The sequence below is a fragment of the Ochotona princeps genome, chromosome 13 (assembly GCF_030435755.1).
Source record: "Ochotona princeps isolate mOchPri1 chromosome 13, mOchPri1.hap1, whole genome shotgun sequence".
Lineage (NCBI taxonomy): Eukaryota > Metazoa > Chordata > Mammalia > Lagomorpha > Ochotonidae > Ochotona > Ochotona princeps.
Window position 1 is genome coordinate 47,187,407 of NC_080844.1, and position 17,190 is coordinate 47,204,596.

Here is a 17,190-nt window from a genome sequence, read left to right on the forward strand (position 1 = left end):
CTCAGTGGCTGAATCCTCGCCTTGCATCAGCCAGAAGCCCACATGGGCACCAGTTTGTGTCCCAGCTGCTCCACTTCCCATCCTGCTCTCTGCTTGTGGCCTGGGAAAGCAGTGGAGGATGCTCCAATGCCTTGGGACCCTGCACCAGACTGGGAGACCCAGAAGAAGTTCCTGGCTCTTGGCTTTGTGTCAGCTCAGTCTCAATCATTGCAGACACTTGGGAAGTGAACCAGCAGATGAAGATCTTTTTGTCTCTCCTTTTCTCTGTATATCTGTCTTTCCAATAAAAATAAATCTTAAATAAAAATAAACATTTAAAAATAGTAAGTTCTTACTGTATGCTCTTTCCAAACACTCACTGTGAGGCACAACTTTACCTGTAAATACTCAAAATATTCCAAGAGCTTCATGCAGGTAGCCAGGACATTAAAGCCACTACTACAACTTACAACTCAGTGTCTCCCCTGTGCCAAACTGAACCTCCCAGATGGGCTTTTCAGAGGAATATATCTATATAAAATTCAAGGGAAGGAAGAATTAGGATTTTTAATATAACCAACCTGAGCTAGAACTGTGATGAAGTTGCGATTTAAATGAACTGCTTCATAAAGTGCTAGAAGAATAGCCTCATTGGTTCTAAAGAAAAAGAGAATAAATTGCAGTGACTTAGAGTGAACAAAAGTCAAACATCAGGATATAATTCTACCCGACTTATCTAGCCCTTTGGGTTCCTAATGGTCCATATACATAAGCATATTGAGCTGGTGGGGAGGTGCTGCATTATGGAACAACAGATGCTACCATCTATGATGCTGGCCTCTTATACGGGTACTAGTTTGTGTCCCAGCTGCTCCACTTTTGATCCAGCTCCCTGCTAATGGCCTGAAAGAGCAGCAAAAGATAGCCCAAGTGTTTGGAGCTTGCCATCAACATGGGAGACATGGCTGGCCCTGGCCATTAAAGGCACCTGGGGAATGAACTAGCAGGTGAAAGATTCTCTCTCTCTCTCTCTCTCTCTCTTTCTCTCTCTCTCCTTCATTCCCCTTCCTCTCTCCCTCCCTCTCCATCTCTGCAGTTCTGACTTTAAAAATAAATAAATCTAATGCTACCGCCTGCAATGTAGAAATCCCATATGGGTGCAAGTTTGTGTCCCAACTGTTCCACTTCTGGTCCAGCTCCCTGTGAGTAGCCTGGGAAAAGCAATGGAAGATGGCCTAAGTGCATGACTGCCAGCACATGGGAGACCCAGATGGAGCTCCTGGCTTCTGCCTGGCCCAGCGCTAGCCGCTACAGCCATCTGAGGAGTGAAGTAGCAGATGGAGGGTCCTCTCTGTCACCGTGTCTCTCCCGGTCTCTCTGTAATTCTTTCAAATAAATAAATCTTAAATATAAATAAATAAATAAATAAATATATATATATATATATACACACACACACACACACACACACACACACATATAAAAAGAATTGGGGCATTCATTATAATTCCTGAAGATCAGTTCTTATCTGTTTCACCTACTATCCCACCTCACTTTTCCACCCCTAATGTTGTTAACTCCTCAGATAGTTTAGGTACTCAGCCCTCTTTGCTTCTTTCCAGTGGAAGCTCTAACAGTGTTTTGGCTTCATGAGGTCTATACATATAAGATAAGGGAAAAGATTTCTAAAGATTTTTTTTTCTTTTTCACTGCATTGGCAGTGAAAATCTGAGCAAATGAAGACTCTAAGGTGGATATGTCAACCAGTGGATTCTGCAGCGATTTCATCGTGCTTGGAATGGCGAAATTGGCAGCAATTCAGAACTGTTGAATTATCAAAACCACTTGAGCAGGACCCTAGGAGCATGCCCCACATCGGGGACCTGGAATGGGTGGGAGGCTTGGTGGGGTTTCTCCCTTTACCCCAGATACAGAAAAATAATAATAATGAGGAGGAGGGGGATGTAGAAACAATAGTCTTACCCACTTTCCTACAGCCCTTGACCCTTTGTAAAGATTGTCAAAACTAAAAAAAAAAATTAAAAAAAATAAAATAAAACCCAAAGAAATATTTAATGAACGGAGGGAAAATAATTAGCAAGAGGTAATGTTTCAAACTCTTATATCCAGGGGCTCAGTCCACAGTGAAGTCAGATTCCCACCCAAGTACGTCAGGCACTTACTGCACGGAGATTTTCTCATGGGCGTCTGCTATGAACATGCTGCCCACCTGTGGAGAAAACGGGCATTGCAGACCTACAGCACAGAGCAGGAGGTGCTCCTGTGCCTTTCATCACTGCTTCCGGCACAGGAACTGTTAATTCTGCCCCACCAACCTTATACCAAAAACTACCCTGTGAAAGTCTTTACAAGACTCACAGAGTAATGAAGAAAATCAGAAGAACCCTACTAATTCAACTTCCCTTGAAGGGCCATAAGCAAAAATCCCAGTACTTTTCATCCAGTTTTCACTTCAGTTTGAAGTTCCCTCACTCTAATGATAAGCAAGCTCAATGAGCACATCCTCACTGCTCTGCATCTCTCTTGGAAGTCACTTACTTGTGGTTGGGAGTTAACTCAGGAAGAATGCCACAGAAAACAGACAGCTGTCTGCAGGGGTATACTACGGTCTCAGACCACAGAGGTCTATCTCTTCCCTTTAGATTACAAAAACCTTACTTTGTATCCTTATCCAAGTAAGCAAATTAGTAAGTGGATATGCCACTTTTTAACATGTGTGGTATCAGAACAATCAAGGAAGGTGCTCTCCTTCCTAAAAAATATCTTTTCCGGGCCCGGCGGTGTGGCCTAGCGGCTAAAGTCCTTGCCTTGAAAGCCCCAGGATCCCATATGGGCGCCGGTTCTAATCCCGGCAGCTCCACTTCCCATCCAGCCCCCTGCTTGTGGCCTGGGAAAGCAGTCGAGGACGGCCCAATGCATTGGGACACGGCACCCGCGTGGGAGACCAGGAAGAGGTTCCAGGTTCCCGGCTTCGGATCGGCACACATCGGCCCGTTGCGGCTCACTTTGGGAGCGAATCATCGAACGGAAGATCTTCCTCTCTGTCTCTCCTCCTCTCTGTATATCTGGCTGTAATAAAATGAATAAATCTTTTTTTTAAAAAAAAAATATCTTTTCCACTGCTCACTGATGCCCAAAGTTATGCAACAGAAGCTTTACTGGTCTGATAAACCTTTTCTCCGGTAGCAATATAATTCTAACTCATTTAACGAAGCATCAATACAAAACTCATACTTCTCTAGCCTCAGAAAAACTACACCGGATATGGTTCAGGGTTAAAATTAACCAGGTCGTTTCCTGGGAGTGAGCTCTAAGAACTGAAAAAAGCATGATATATGGGGGATAAAAACTGCTAGGGAGAGTTGGGGCTGTCTCTTGCGATAAATTCAAAAGCTCTCCTGACCTAAGGCACATAATTTGGTCACTATTGTCCAAGAAGACATCTTAGATTCTTCTGCCTAGATTCTAGGACTTCTCAGATTTTTCTCTTAAAAACTAGTTAGGGGGAGGGAGGAGTGGCACCATGGCATACTAATCTAAGTCTTCACCTGCAGTGCCAGCATCTCATACTGGCACTGGTTCAAGTCCTAGCTGCTTCACTTCTGATCCTGTCCCCTGAAAATGGCCTAGGGACGCACCAGAAATGGCCCAAGACCTTGGGTCCTGACACCCACACAGGAGACTCAGAAGAAGCTCCAGGTTCCTGGTTTCAGACCAGCCCAGCTCAAGCAGCTGTGACCACTTGGGGAGCAAACCAACAGATGGAAGATCTGTCTCTCCTCTCAGTAATTCTGCCTTTGAAATAAAAACAAATACATCTCTGAAAAAAATATTAGTCATTGGGGCTGGTGCATAGTGCATTATGCTGCTGCCTGTATGACTAGCATCCTAAGAGTACCAGTTTGTGTACCAGCAGTTCCACTTCTCATCCAGCTCCCTGCTAAGGTACCTGGGAAAGCAACAGCGAATGGCCCAAGTCCCTGGACTCCTGCCACCCAAGTGGAAGACCCAGAAGATGCTCCTGACCCCTGGCTTGGCCTGGTCCAGCCCTGAATCACTTTGTTCTGGAGGAGTGACTCCTAGATGGAAGATTTCTCTCAATCTCACTCTCTTCTCTGTCTCCTCTCTCAGTAACTCTGACTAGTGAATAGTAAATCTTACTAATTTTAAATCTTACTAATACTAAATCTTACTTACTAATGAACAGTAAATCTTAAAAAAAAAAAAAAAAAAGTCCACAGCATCAGGCCCAAAATGCTAAAACTTTCAATGTAGAAAATCTTCAACCTTGCCCTGTAGTCTTGTCAACTGAACCAATAACCTTTCTAACCCTTGGCCTTCTCAGCCCAGACCTTAAGTGTTTGGAAGAATGGCTTAGAGGCACTTGAACAAGCCCTAGACTCCAAGACCAACTACTGGGGATCAAATGGCCATAGCATACAGCAAAGGAACCCACAGGTTCTTTTGGATTCAAGCTTAACCCCTCCCATTCTGGGTTCCACAGGCTCAGTGCTTGAAAAAGCAAAAGCCTGGCTTAACAGAACTTCTCTTCATTCTTTAATTGATTCAGTAACTTGAAGAAACAAATCAGCCCCACAGAAATCAAAACTTTCCTTTCCCCCATCTCATTTGGCTTTGGCATTTACTAGAGGAGATTCAGTGTCCATTACATCATGAGGGAAGAATCTTCCTCCCCTCATCCTGCCTTGTCCCCACCAGTTGAACTTCCAAACCCTGATGCACCTGCCCCAGCAGACCTCACTCATTTCAGAGCAAGAAGGGGAAAAGAAAAGAAACAGGTGGGACTTACCATGTTTGTTAAAGCAGAGAAGAAACCACTCTGGTGCTCTTCTTCCTTATCTTTATACTGCCTGAAAAAAAAAGAACTAAATTCAACTTGAGGATTACTTATCAAGTTTTTGTCCTTAATATTCCAGGTAATCAGAGCAAGGGAGTCTCAAAAGTCCCTGACTCCAGAAAATAATATTCTGACCATGCATGGTTATACCTGTATAACACACTAACTGAACGAGCCTATTTATAGATGGAAAATTGGTGTAAGTGTTATGCAATATCTGCAGTGAAATACCAATCAGAAACCACTTCACTGCTTACACTGAAGTTGAACACTAACCTGGTAGTTCTACTCCCTCGGTTTTTTTTTTTTTTTTTAAAGATTCCCTCGGTTTTTAAAACAATTGTGCTAAAGCCATCAAGCCAAGCTAGAGCAAACACGGTGGCTCACAGCTATACTCCTAAAGACTTAGACTGGGCAAGAGAACTCCACCCAAGAACTCCAACGAACCAGTTCCCTACTCAACCAATTCAACTGAAAATTAAACCCTTCCCAGTATACACTGTACAGAGCTGAGAGCCTTCCTCCAACAGGAGGTGGAACTTTACTGGAGGGAGGAAAGGCTGGCTTGTTTGGAACCTTGTTGTGTAGTTCCCGCTGGTGGATAGCTTCTTCTTCGAAGTTGCCAAGGCAAATGGAAGGAGTCAAGACTGAGAACAATGATCATATTAATTTGAAGGTGGCGAGGTAGGATGGTTCTGTCATGCAATTTAAAATTAAAAGGCATATACCACTTAGTAAACCAATGAAAGCTTATTGCGAACCACAGGGTTTGTCAATGTGGCAGATTAGATTCCGATTTGATGGACAGCCAATCAACGAATCAGATACACCTGCACAGTTGGAAATGGAGGATGAAGATACAACTGATGTGTTCCAGCAGCAGACAGGAGGTGTCTACTAACGGGAACCTGCTGCTTTCCTCCACAACTTTTCTCACAGACCAAGAATACATTGTCAATTAGAAACGGCAACTGGGTTCCATCATCTGACTACTGCAGTATAGTTTCTCTATTCTTTCATTGTCCGCTTGCCCCATTCCTTTATTGTACATAAAGTAACTGGTGTATGTGCACAAGCATATTGCATTTTTTCTTTCTTTTTTTCTTACTAAATGGCTAATGGTATGTTTTGATTGACATCAGATGGAGATGGAATGGGGAAATATACTGGTTCTGTGACAATGCCCGTTCTCCATTAGTGGCATACTCATTCAGCTCTTATCTTTATATTCCAGTAAGTTATTTTGCTCCACTGCTTTAACAAAAACCCAACAACATAAAAATCCTTGCATACTTTGATTGGAGAATTTTAATGTTTTTCTTTTATCATTGTAAAATCAAGGACAATTTTATAACTTTTTTGTACATAGCTGTTACATGTAGGGCTACATGTCTTAAGTAGTGGTAAATTACTCTTAAAAAAAATGAATCCTAGATAGTTTTCCCCTTCAAGTCAAGCATCCTGTTGTTTAAATAAACTTCTTCTTGTTTAAAAAAAAAAAGTTAAACCCTTCCCTTCAGAAAAGATGGACATACCTGTTGTATTCAGATAAAGCCTGAGCAATCACAAGTCCCATCCCCTGGAAGAGAAAAGGTAGCACAGGTGAGGATAAGCAAGCAGTTTTTGGGGGGCTGGTGGGGAGATGCTGTGATTGAGCCATGGAGAACACAATTTACACGTCCACGGTTTAAGTCCAAGAATTGCTGCCTAGAAGTTGGCAACAAGCATGGAAATTCTGAGGGACATGGTCAAAGTATCAAAAGGAACTTCTTTGGGAAGATTTTTCTCATCAAATTATCTTACTTAACGGTCCTGTATACAATTAAAATTCAATAACAAAGGCAAAGGAGACCAACTCAGATTACTGGTGATTTTACAAGGATCATTTTCATCGCAAAAGGAAAGACCTGAGTTAAAATCTTGAAACAAAAAAGCCCTCTTCTGTCTCCAAATCAGCCACAAAAACAGCTGGTGAGTCTCACGCTAAATGAAAGCACAGAGTCCACAGGAAACAGAAAGTGTGAAGGGAAGAAGCATCAATACAAGCTATGGTGACTTCTCAACGCTCCCCGGAACTGGGAAGCACATAGCCCGAAGATCACCGAAGGCCACCAGGATGAATAATGCATGCCTTTTCCTCCAAAGTAAAATCAGAAGAGAAGAGGAGGTAGTATATAAAAGGGGAAAAGCCAGACAGCCATCTTATTCCCCTCTATATCCAGAGATCGTGTGTTACATCCCAAACATTCAAGAAAATATATAGCAGAAATATATCATTCTGGTATGTTTCAGCTTCACCAAGTTGGCTATTAATACTGCCTAGCTAGTTCTACAAGGTCTTTGCAATCATTTAGTCAACTAAGTTTTCTTATTCTTGGAATATGGAACTTAGTGACTTTATAGAAAAAAATCAAACTCAGCAGACTACAACATGAAATAACACCAACTACTTCCATGATTAGCAAGCAAATGCACCCCTCAAGCCTTCCTAGACTGACGGAAAGAATTCAGTAAGACAGTTGCACTTATGCTCTTAAAAGAAATATCAACTCACTCTTTGTAGCCCAGTAAAATCAACACAATAGCTCTGGGCTCTCTGTTCTAAATGTCCAGTGAAAGTCAAACCAATGAGCATAGGTAAGCATTGGCAAACCTCCTGTGTCCAGATACTCACATTAAGTGTGGCCTCATCATCCACAATAGACAGCTTCACAATATAAGGATTCACAGACTGTTAAACAAAAGAAGAAAGTCAAGAAAGAAAGTCCATGAGGTATTTAACAAAGTATTAACAAAAATGCTTCTAGATGGCCCTTTGTTTATAGCGAAGCTCCTGATACCAGATGAAATCTCTCCTGAGTACTCCCCGCCATTTTCTCTCTCATGTCCAGTAAATCTTGATGTGTATGGGCATTCACCAGTTCACATCACACACACACACACACATCCCTAGTTCGGTTCTATCTGTATCTCCACGAAGCTGAATGAGCTCAGGCCTGTATCTACCTGTCTTCCCATCTTTCCCTCTTACTTGTTTCAAAAAGTAAGTAAACACTCCCTAAAACTCACTTTGTGCTACCCTACCAAGCCCACAGGGGGGACTATCTTTTGGGAGACATAAAGGCTGCTTTGCCATCAGGCACACATTTATAAGTTGCTAACTTACATTCTCATCCCAAAGGCTCCCTAACCATTCCACAAACTATATGCAAGGACTGATTCACCCACCCATAAAATAAAGCCACCTTGGGGGTGGAAAGAGGCAGCTGCCTAACAGCCAGAGAGGCCATTTATGGAAATCTAATGCCCACATAACACTGCAGGGGGAATGGGAAAAAAAAGATGTAATTACCTAAACAACAATCTGGTCAGGACCCTGGGATTTAATGATTGTCCCATCTCCGACAGTGGAAGATTCCGTGAATTTTTCCAGACCCGTTCTCAGCTGGGTAGCATATGGAAATGGACATATATTCTAAACTCATTAAGTAACTGGATCATCTTTTACAAGTGGGATGAGAACCAATGACCTACTACTCACCTTGAAAGCATCATACCCAAAGGATGTGAGGAAAGATCCCATATGAGATCAGGCACCAATTCTAACCCAAGGGAGGGAAGAAACAATAGTTCTCAAATTGGCAGTTTTACAACTACCAGGAAAACCCATTACTAAGAAACTAGAAAACTTAACTGAAAGGGTAGCCCCCCACATAGACTTCATTTAATCAAGTTTCTGAGGGCCCCTTTTGCATGTCAATGGAGAACAGAAGAGACAGACTTGCATTTTTAATAACCCAAACATGTATAATTTATACCCTCTACTCAATGAGACAGAACCCACTCTGCTTGTTCCTAGATTTGACAGTCAAAGTTCTCAACACGTTCCTATAACCCACAGTCAAATTGTGCTTATGCTACAAGCTGCAGACAAGACCCAATGAAGCAGTTCCTTGGAAGAGAGCATCAGCAGTCAGTTAACCCAGAGATGTCACCAGAATGAGAGCAGCACGGGGAAAAGACATCCACAATCTCTTGGCATAATTCTGGAAAGTCACTCATCTTCTCAAAGGTAGACCATAATATAGCTCATCCTGATGACTAATACCAGAATACACTTCAGCAGACAATTAGAAAGTTAAGGGGTTAAAAGCAGAGGTTTGCGCTCTAGCTCCTCTATTTATTGTGACAAGTTGGGCAGCTTAATGAAAATGAGTTTCAATTTCCACATCTGTAAAATGGTGATACTTTCTTCCTTTTCATTAAGCTTAAGGCCTAAATGAAATGAAACACATAAACTACACCTGACAAAGGCTCACTGACAGAGAGAGGAAGAGAGAGAGTCATGTAACAATTCTGCAGTTTCTGGGAAATTGAGTAGGTGGGGTCTGAGTCACTATATTCACATTTGACCAACCTGGAAGGCTAAATCTTCCTGCTGTGACAACTTCTATGCCACTGGACAACTCTACACATTAGTGTTGGCCACTATTTAAAACTAAAAGCAATCTACTTCATACCTACAAGACAAAATTATTATAAATGTGGAAAGCCTTTACTGGATCACTTATCTTTGTTTGCTCTTTTAAGCTGTGCTTTTTCTCTTTTTCATTGCTTCTCAAGACTTCTCTATCTGCTTAGATGAAATGACTAAAATGTAGCGCATTATCTGAAGAGGAAGAACTATTCATTAACTACATAAGAGAAATAAGCCAATCCCAAAAGGTTAGATACCACATGTTTGCCTTAATTTAAGATGATATGATGTTATGTATAACAAGTTATGCATGTTATGTTATATGTTGTGCATAAACTAAAATTGAAATGTCAATGAGGGGGTCACAGAAGGTGGTTAAAAACTCGCATTTATTTGTAACATATTGGTTACTCAATACTATGCCAATTAATTTCATAATGATGTAAATTGTTGCTGATGGTATGTTGGAGCTTTTAATTGATCGGGATGATACTCTGCTGGCTCTGCCTTCAGACCAGAGAGGGTCTCCCTAGGAAGCCGTTGAACTTGACTGGACAATAAGATGCTGGACTCTATGTTTGGTATATGCTTGCAAAGAGGGAATCTCAACTGAACTTGAACTGTGGTTATGCAACAAGGTGGAGGAATCCACCACGGGGGGAGGGTTTGGGGAGGGGTGGGGAGAATGATAGGGAGAATCCCAGTACCTATGAAACTGTGTCACATAATATAATGTAACTAATGAATAAATTTTTTAAAAAAGTACAAGGCAAAAAGTGATAAAAAAAGAAAATAGTGACCAGAAAAAAAAAAAGATTTATTTATTTTATTGCAAAGGTAGATGTACAGAGAGGAGGGGGAGACAGAGAGGAACATCTTCCGTCCGATGATTCACTCCCCAAGTGAGCGCAATGGCTGGTGCTGTGCCTATCCAAAGCCAGGAGCCAAGAACTTCTTTCAGGTCTCCCACGCGGGTGCAGGGTCCCAAGGCTTTGGGCCGTCCTCGACTGCTTTCCCAGGCCACAAGCAGGGAGCTGGATGGGAAGTGGAGCTGCCGGGATTAGAACCGGCACCCATTTGGGATCCCGGCACATTCAAGGTGAGGACCTTAACCATTACGCTATCGTGCTGGGCCCAACATAACATTTTTTTCAGCATTTTCTAAAGATTTATTCTATTTGTTTGAAAATCACAGTTTCAGAAGAGAGATCCGTCCACTGCTTCACTCCACAGATGGGCACAATGGCTTTGGCTGGGCCAGGCCAAAGCCAGGAGCTTCTTTCAGGTCTCTCGCATGGGTGCAGGGGTCCAGGTACTTGAGCCACCTTTTGCGGTTTTCCAAGGTGGATTACCCAAGAGCTGGATTGGAAGTACAGCAGCCAGGACTTGAACCAGTGCCCATACAGGATGCTGTCATTGCAGGTGGTAGTTTTATCCTCTACACTATGGTGCTAACTCAAATTGTTTCTAATGCTTAAGTTCAATACATCATTTGCACGCTTTGTGCTTAGCTAGACACCCACCCTCTCTAGAGCCTCTGCCCGTTTCTGGGAATTATAAACTTTCCCCATTGATCACGGACTCAATATGGAGGTAGTTAACCCTTGAACACTTCCCATACTAGTTTGCACAGAATTCCACCACCTTTTGGGTTTTTACTATGTATAACTGAAATTCCTCATGTTCCTACCAAAAAACTTCTTGCTTATGGTCACTAGGCTTCCTTAATGGTTTCTGGGGGATGACTTATATCAAAAGCTGCAAAATCCACATAAATTACGCTTGTCAGCTCACCCTTACCCACTGTATTAATTCTTCTGAGGGCTTCTGACAGACTAGAGATGCATGCCTCACTCCAGATATATAATTTTCTCCAGTTCCTTGGCCATGTTCAATTTTTCAGGTTGACATTTCAGAGAGCCCTACTGAGCTAAACAAGGGTTCAATTCACATTTACAGAACCCAAGTTATTGCCTCCAACTGGCCTACTTCCAGCTGAATGCTCCAAAAAAATTCATTACTGATGATGGCGCTTTCCTGTCACATATAACTCAACTCTCTTAAACTATCCTCAGCATTTTTCCTCAGCTATTTTTCTAGCTGTTGTAGTAAGGCCCCAGAGGCTATTATACATGACAGATTATAATGGCTATCCTGCCAGCCTCCTCCAGATCACCAGTAAAACAGGTGTTAGTGATAAATTACATATTTATTAGCTCTATACACCATTCATCAATTTCTCCCAATCAAAGTGATCAACTCAGGACAGCAGTGTGGTAGAGTGGGCAAAGCTGCTGCCTTGGAAACACTGGCATCCTAAATGAGCATGAGCCTCAGCCCTGACTACTCCACTTCCAATCCGGCTCCCTGCTAATAGCCTGGGAAAGCACTGGAAGACGACCCAAGTGTTTGGGTCCCCTCTACTTTTGTGGGAAAGCCAAAAGAAACTTCTGGCTTTAGCCTTACCTAGTCCTGGCCACTGACATCATCTGGGGAGTAAAACAGCAGATAAAATGTATTTCTCTCTGTCTCTCCCCTCCTCTTTCTAATTCTGACTTTCAAATAAATAAATCCCTTTAAAAAAAAAAAAAGAAAATTACCAACTCCCGGTATTTGTAGCACATTAATACTGTTTTTCATATTCCAATCTCTCCTTGAGTGTCCCTTTCTCACAGCCTTTCTTTCTTCCATATCTTGCCCAAGAATAAGCTCCAGATTCCGTGTTATTCCTCACCATCAACTTGGCCAAACAAGGCCATGCTAGGAACTGCACCAAATATCAGTAAGTAAAGCTCCAGGAGCTCAGAAAAGAAAATCCTTTGCTCAGCTAACCCACTTCTCAAAGCACTGACACTCCACTCACCAAATGAAGAAAGTCAGGTTGTCTCCATGCAATGCCTCACTTCTGAGCTCACTAAACTACTGATAGTACCCAGAATTCAGTGCCAAATGTTTCCCATGCCTTGATGCGATCCTCCAATAAGCTCATGGTCTACCCTTCTTTTACATTTTTTTTAATCTTTTATTTTCTTGTCAATATTATTTACATAGATGAAAGTGAAGCAAGTCCATGTGGGCCTCTGATCAAGATGAGGAGGTGGGCTTGGCAGCGTGGCCTAGTGGCTAGGGTCCTCGCCCTGATCCCATATGGCCGCTGGTTCTTGTCCCGGCAGCTCTACTTCCTTTATGTCTCTCCTCCTCTCAGTATATCTGACTTTGTAATAAAAATAAAATAAATCTTTAAAAAAAAAAAAAGATGAGGAGGTTCAGGTACAGAGGAAGGTGGGTGGGACAAAAGCTCATTTTTCTTTCTCCTATGTCTGCAGGGGCCATTTCCTTCATTTTTTGAGGGGAATCAAATACATATGCTAGGGGTCAACACCATAATGTAGAAAGCTAGGCCTCTACATGAGCACTGGTTTGTGTCCCAGCTGCTCCACTTCTGAACCAGCCCCCTGCTTAGGGCCTGGGAAAGCAAAGGAGAATGGCCCGAGATCTTAGGTCCTTGTACCCATACAGGAGACCTGAAAGAGGCTCCTGGATCCCAGCTTTGGCCTTTGCAACTTTTTGGGGAGTGAACCAGTGAATACATGATCTCTTTGTCTTCCTCCCTCTGTAAAATCTGCCTTTCAAAATCAAAACCCTATTTTTCAAAATAAATGCATCAGGTGTTTGGTTTCCAATTCTACTATTCATCATACTCAAACAGGGATCTTAAAAAAGATAACAAAACAGGAGCAACCATTTGGCACAGGTTACATACCAAATGTGCCAAGACTGAGTCTTAGTTCTAGTTTTGTTCCTGTTGTCTGCTGATGAGCAACCTAGGAAGCAGCTGGTGATGTTTGAGTATTTGGGTCTCTGCAATTCAATGCAGAAAACCAGATTGGGCTTCAAACTCCTAGCTCTATCCTGGTCCAACCTGGGCCCCTACACGCATTCGAACAGTGAAACACCAGATGAAAGGGGTGTGTGTGTGTGTGTGTGTGTGTGTGTGTGTGTGTGTCTGCCTTGTAAATAAAACTGAATGAAAACTTCGGCAACTTTTAGTAAAAAATTCTAATGAAAGAGATTCTTATCCCTATCTCTGCCAAAAGATTCTCATTCAGTATGGTGTGTCCAGAGTTAAAAGCTGAGACTATTTTTTTTTCATTTATTTATTTATTTATTTGAGAGGCAGAGAAACAGAGACAGAAATAGAAATTCCCCTATCTGCTCCTTCACTCCAAAGTGCCTAAAACAGACAGAGCTGGTGCTAGCAAAAGCCAGGAGCTTGGAATGCAATCTGAGTCTCCTACGTGGGTGTTAGGGATTCCATGATGCCTTGCATTATCAAGAAACTGGAATTGGGAGCATCAGTGGGACTTAAACACATACATCACACTACATGAGGCAGACACTGCAAGTCACACCCTAGCTGCTGTGCCAAATGCCCAACCCAAGAATTTCTGCTTTTTAAGTACTTTCTAGGTAATTCTAACAAGCTAGGTTTGGGAACATGACATTAATGGGTACGACTTCCTTTGTTTAGCCAAAAGCTGTTCTACAGGATTCCATTCAGTAATGCTACATCCTCACTGCACTATGCATTCTGGAAAGGACTGTAAGAATTTGGTTTATAAGGCCCAGCACAGTGGCCTAGTGGCTAAAGTCCTTGCCATGAACGTGCCAGGATCCCATGTGGGCGCTGGTTCTGGTCCCGGAGGCCTTGCTTCCCATCCAGCTCCCTGCTTGTGGCCTGGGAAAACAGTGGAGGACAGCCCAAAGCCTTGGGACCCTGCACTCCCATGGGATACCCAGAAGTAGCTCCTGGCTTCTGGCTGTGGATTGGCTCAGTTCCAACTGTTGTGGCCACTTGGTGAATCATCGGTCAGAAGATCTTCCCCTCTGTCTCTCCTCCTCTCTGTATATCTGCCTTTCCAATAAAAATAAAACAAATCTTTTAAAAAAACTTTTTATCATTTGCTAAGAACATGTCTTGTAAATTAAACAAGATATGTTTAATTTCGGAGTCGCCTTGGGCAGGAAGATTATACAAAGCAACAACTTTCCACTGAGGAGTCTCCTTACCTCATATTTCCTATAATTCACCAACAAAGCCAAGAGGACAACAGCATCATACCCATGCTCTCTACGACTTGGAGGGTGGGAAAGGATCTGTAAGAAAAACCAGAAATACATGAATTCTAATTCCTGGCTCTTAGGAAAAACAGACCAAGAAAATCTGAGGAGGTAATATAGCCATCAGAAAAAACATTAACAAGAAAATTGCCTTACCTGTAAAATTGCTTCAAATATGCTGTTGATCATTACATATTCCAAGATAGTGTTCTGGCTGATGTTATCTGTCACCTGGAAGCAATAAACAGGCCTTTTAAAGTCTGTGCTAAGTAAGGCACTCTGATTATCTCATGTATATCTCCTCCCATAGCATCTAAGAGAAACAGAAATATTTAGAAGAAACTACCAGGGCCCAGTCCGGAAGCCTAGTGGCTAAAGTCCTCGCCTTGCACATGCCAGGATCTGATTTGGATACCGTTTCTAATCCTGGTGGCCCTGCTTCCCATCCAGCTCCCTGTTTGTGGCCTGGGAAAGCAGTCAAGGAAGGCCCAAAGCCTTGGGACCCTGCATTGGCATGGGATACCTGAAAGAGGCTCCTGGCTCCTGGCTTCAGATCAGCTCAGCTCTAGCCAATGTGGCCACTTGGGGAGTGAATCAATGGACGAAGATTTTCCTCTCTGTCTCTCCTCTCTGTATGTCTGCCTTTCCAATAAAATTAAATAAACCTTAAAAAAAAAAAAAAAAAGAACAAACTACCAGTACTTAGCAAAACTTTCATAAGTACCCCGAAGGCACCAAACATTGAATAAAAAATCAACAAATTAAAATTTCCCTCGCCTTGAGGTTGAGACATGGCTTGGGATACTGGCATCTTCTGTCAGAGTGCCTGGGTGGAGGTTCTGGCTCCATCCACATTTCTAGCTCCTAATGCATGACCTGCAAGGAGGCTGCAACTGCTCCGGTACTTGAGTTCCACCCATTCAAGCCAGAGGTCTGGATTAACTTCCTGGCTCCAGGCTTCCAGCTCCAGCGTGGCCCAGCTATTTGTGAGCATTTGGGAAGTGAAACAGCAGATCAGTATCTCTATTTCTGTGCCCCGCACTTTTCTCTTCTCACATTAAGCTAATAAATTTTTCGAAATTAAAAAACAAAAAAAGAAAACCTTCCTAAAACTTTGAACTTGCTCTCACTTTGATGTCGTCACACAGCATTTACTTCACAATTTCTTGGGTTCCATTCCTCAGATAGGTACCAATTTCTAAATCAATCCAGCAGTCTTCAAGAAGCAGTACGGTAAAGGAACCACAAGAAGTAAATGCACAATATTTGACCCTACTCCCACTAGAAAGTAGAAAGTACAGGCCAGCCAACCCCCTGTTATGAAACCAAAGCCTGAACAAAAATATTCACAAATAAAACCATTTCCAAATGAGACTTATGAGAAGGACCAATCTGACAACCCTGAAGACAACATTTTGGCATGGTCCCAAAGTGACAAACAGCAAGTAACCTGAAGGCTGAAAAAGCCAGCAGTCATTCCCAAGAGCCACTTGGAGAATATCAAGTCCACACAACACCATTGTATACATTCAGAAACAAAGGGTTGATGCAATATCATAATCAAGAGCTTTTTTTTTCTTTTTTTCTTTTTTTCTTTTTTTTTCTCTTCTCCCTTCTAACTAGGGGTTCAAGTATTTGAATAAGCTAGGCACTGCTGTCAGTTAACAACCTTAGTAAACATACAGAGAGGTCACTTACAGTCACTAAGCAAAGGAGAAGTTTCAGACATAAACTCTTTAGACTTTCAGAACCTTCTGCACAAAGCAATGAATCCAAATTCTCCATCAGGTTCTGGAAAAGAGAATCATTAAGCATTGAAACATAGCAGAAACACCTACGTTCTCATCCAACTCTCAGGTATTTTACACAAGGCAATGTAAATAACAAGGAAGCAACCACATCATTTCTGTAGGACTCAGCCCTGAAAGATTAGACAAAAAAAAAGATGACGCTAAAGTCTAAAAAGTTTGGAAAAAGTAATTTAGAACAAGCACACAGCCCGTTGGCAGATCCAAGCACCAGAATAAGTGTGGGTCGGGCCAGGTTTGGTCAGAACACATGCCAGCACACATTACGGCTGGGACTTGGGGCCTGCCAGGCTCAACTAGGCTGTAACCCTCACCAGTGTCAGCTGGAATTGAGAGTGGGCCAAGTTGGCCCAGGCTACAGCATCCACTGGCAAATGCCGAGGCAAGGAAGGCCATGCCAGACTGGGCCATAACACCCAACCAGCACAAGTGAGAACCAAGGAGGGAGGGGCAAAGCTGGTAGGGAGAAAGTGGAGGGCCCCCTGCTGGATCACCAATCCCACTGGAGAGCATGAGTTGGGATGGGGGCAGACCAGACCAGGAAGGGCTATAACACCTGAAGGCCTCATGTGAGCTAGATCGCGAAAAGCCAGGCTGGGTTGACTGTTTCAACTTGTGCAAGCATAAATCAGAGTGGGTGAGGGTTGGTGAGGCTTTGACACAGCATCAACTGGCAGATGTTGGCACTGGGGGTTAATTCTGTCAAGCCAAACTGCAGAAATACCTGGTAAGTGCATGATCTGGGAGTGGGAGTGGACCCAGTAGGGAAATAGTGGGCACCTCCCTCTTGTGTTACCATTCCTACTGGAGAGCATGAAAACCAGAACTGCAGCAGGTGTGGCCAGACAGAACGGCACCCGCCAGAATATGTGTGGACTGAATAGTAGGGTTGGTTGGGTTGAACTAGGCTTCAATGCCCACTGACA

At 42.8% G+C, this 17,190-nt stretch overlaps 1 protein-coding gene and 1 pseudogene across 2 annotated transcripts in view; one reads left to right on the top strand and one right to left on the bottom strand.

Annotated features, from left to right (window-relative positions):
• Positions 1-17,190, bottom strand: part of ARMH3 (armadillo like helical domain containing 3) — a 184,813-nt gene that overhangs the window by 138,680 nt on the left and 28,943 nt on the right. For both annotated transcript variants that reach the window (XM_058671845.1, XM_058671846.1), the window contains exons 7-14: positions 16,155-16,247; positions 14,613-14,687; positions 14,406-14,492; positions 7,533-7,589; positions 6,394-6,437; positions 4,811-4,871; positions 2,163-2,209; positions 561-636 (exon numbers count right to left, since the gene is read on the bottom strand). In XM_058671845.1, coding sequence (XP_058527828.1) covers positions 561-636; positions 2,163-2,209; positions 4,811-4,871; positions 6,394-6,437; positions 7,533-7,589; positions 14,406-14,492; positions 14,613-14,687; positions 16,155-16,247 — 540 coding nt within the window. The remainder of the gene's footprint in view (positions 1-560; positions 637-2,162; positions 2,210-4,810; positions 4,872-6,393; positions 6,438-7,532; positions 7,590-14,405; positions 14,493-14,612; positions 14,688-16,154; positions 16,248-17,190) is intronic.
• Positions 5,490-5,759, top strand: LOC105941530 (small ubiquitin-related modifier 2-like; annotated as a pseudogene).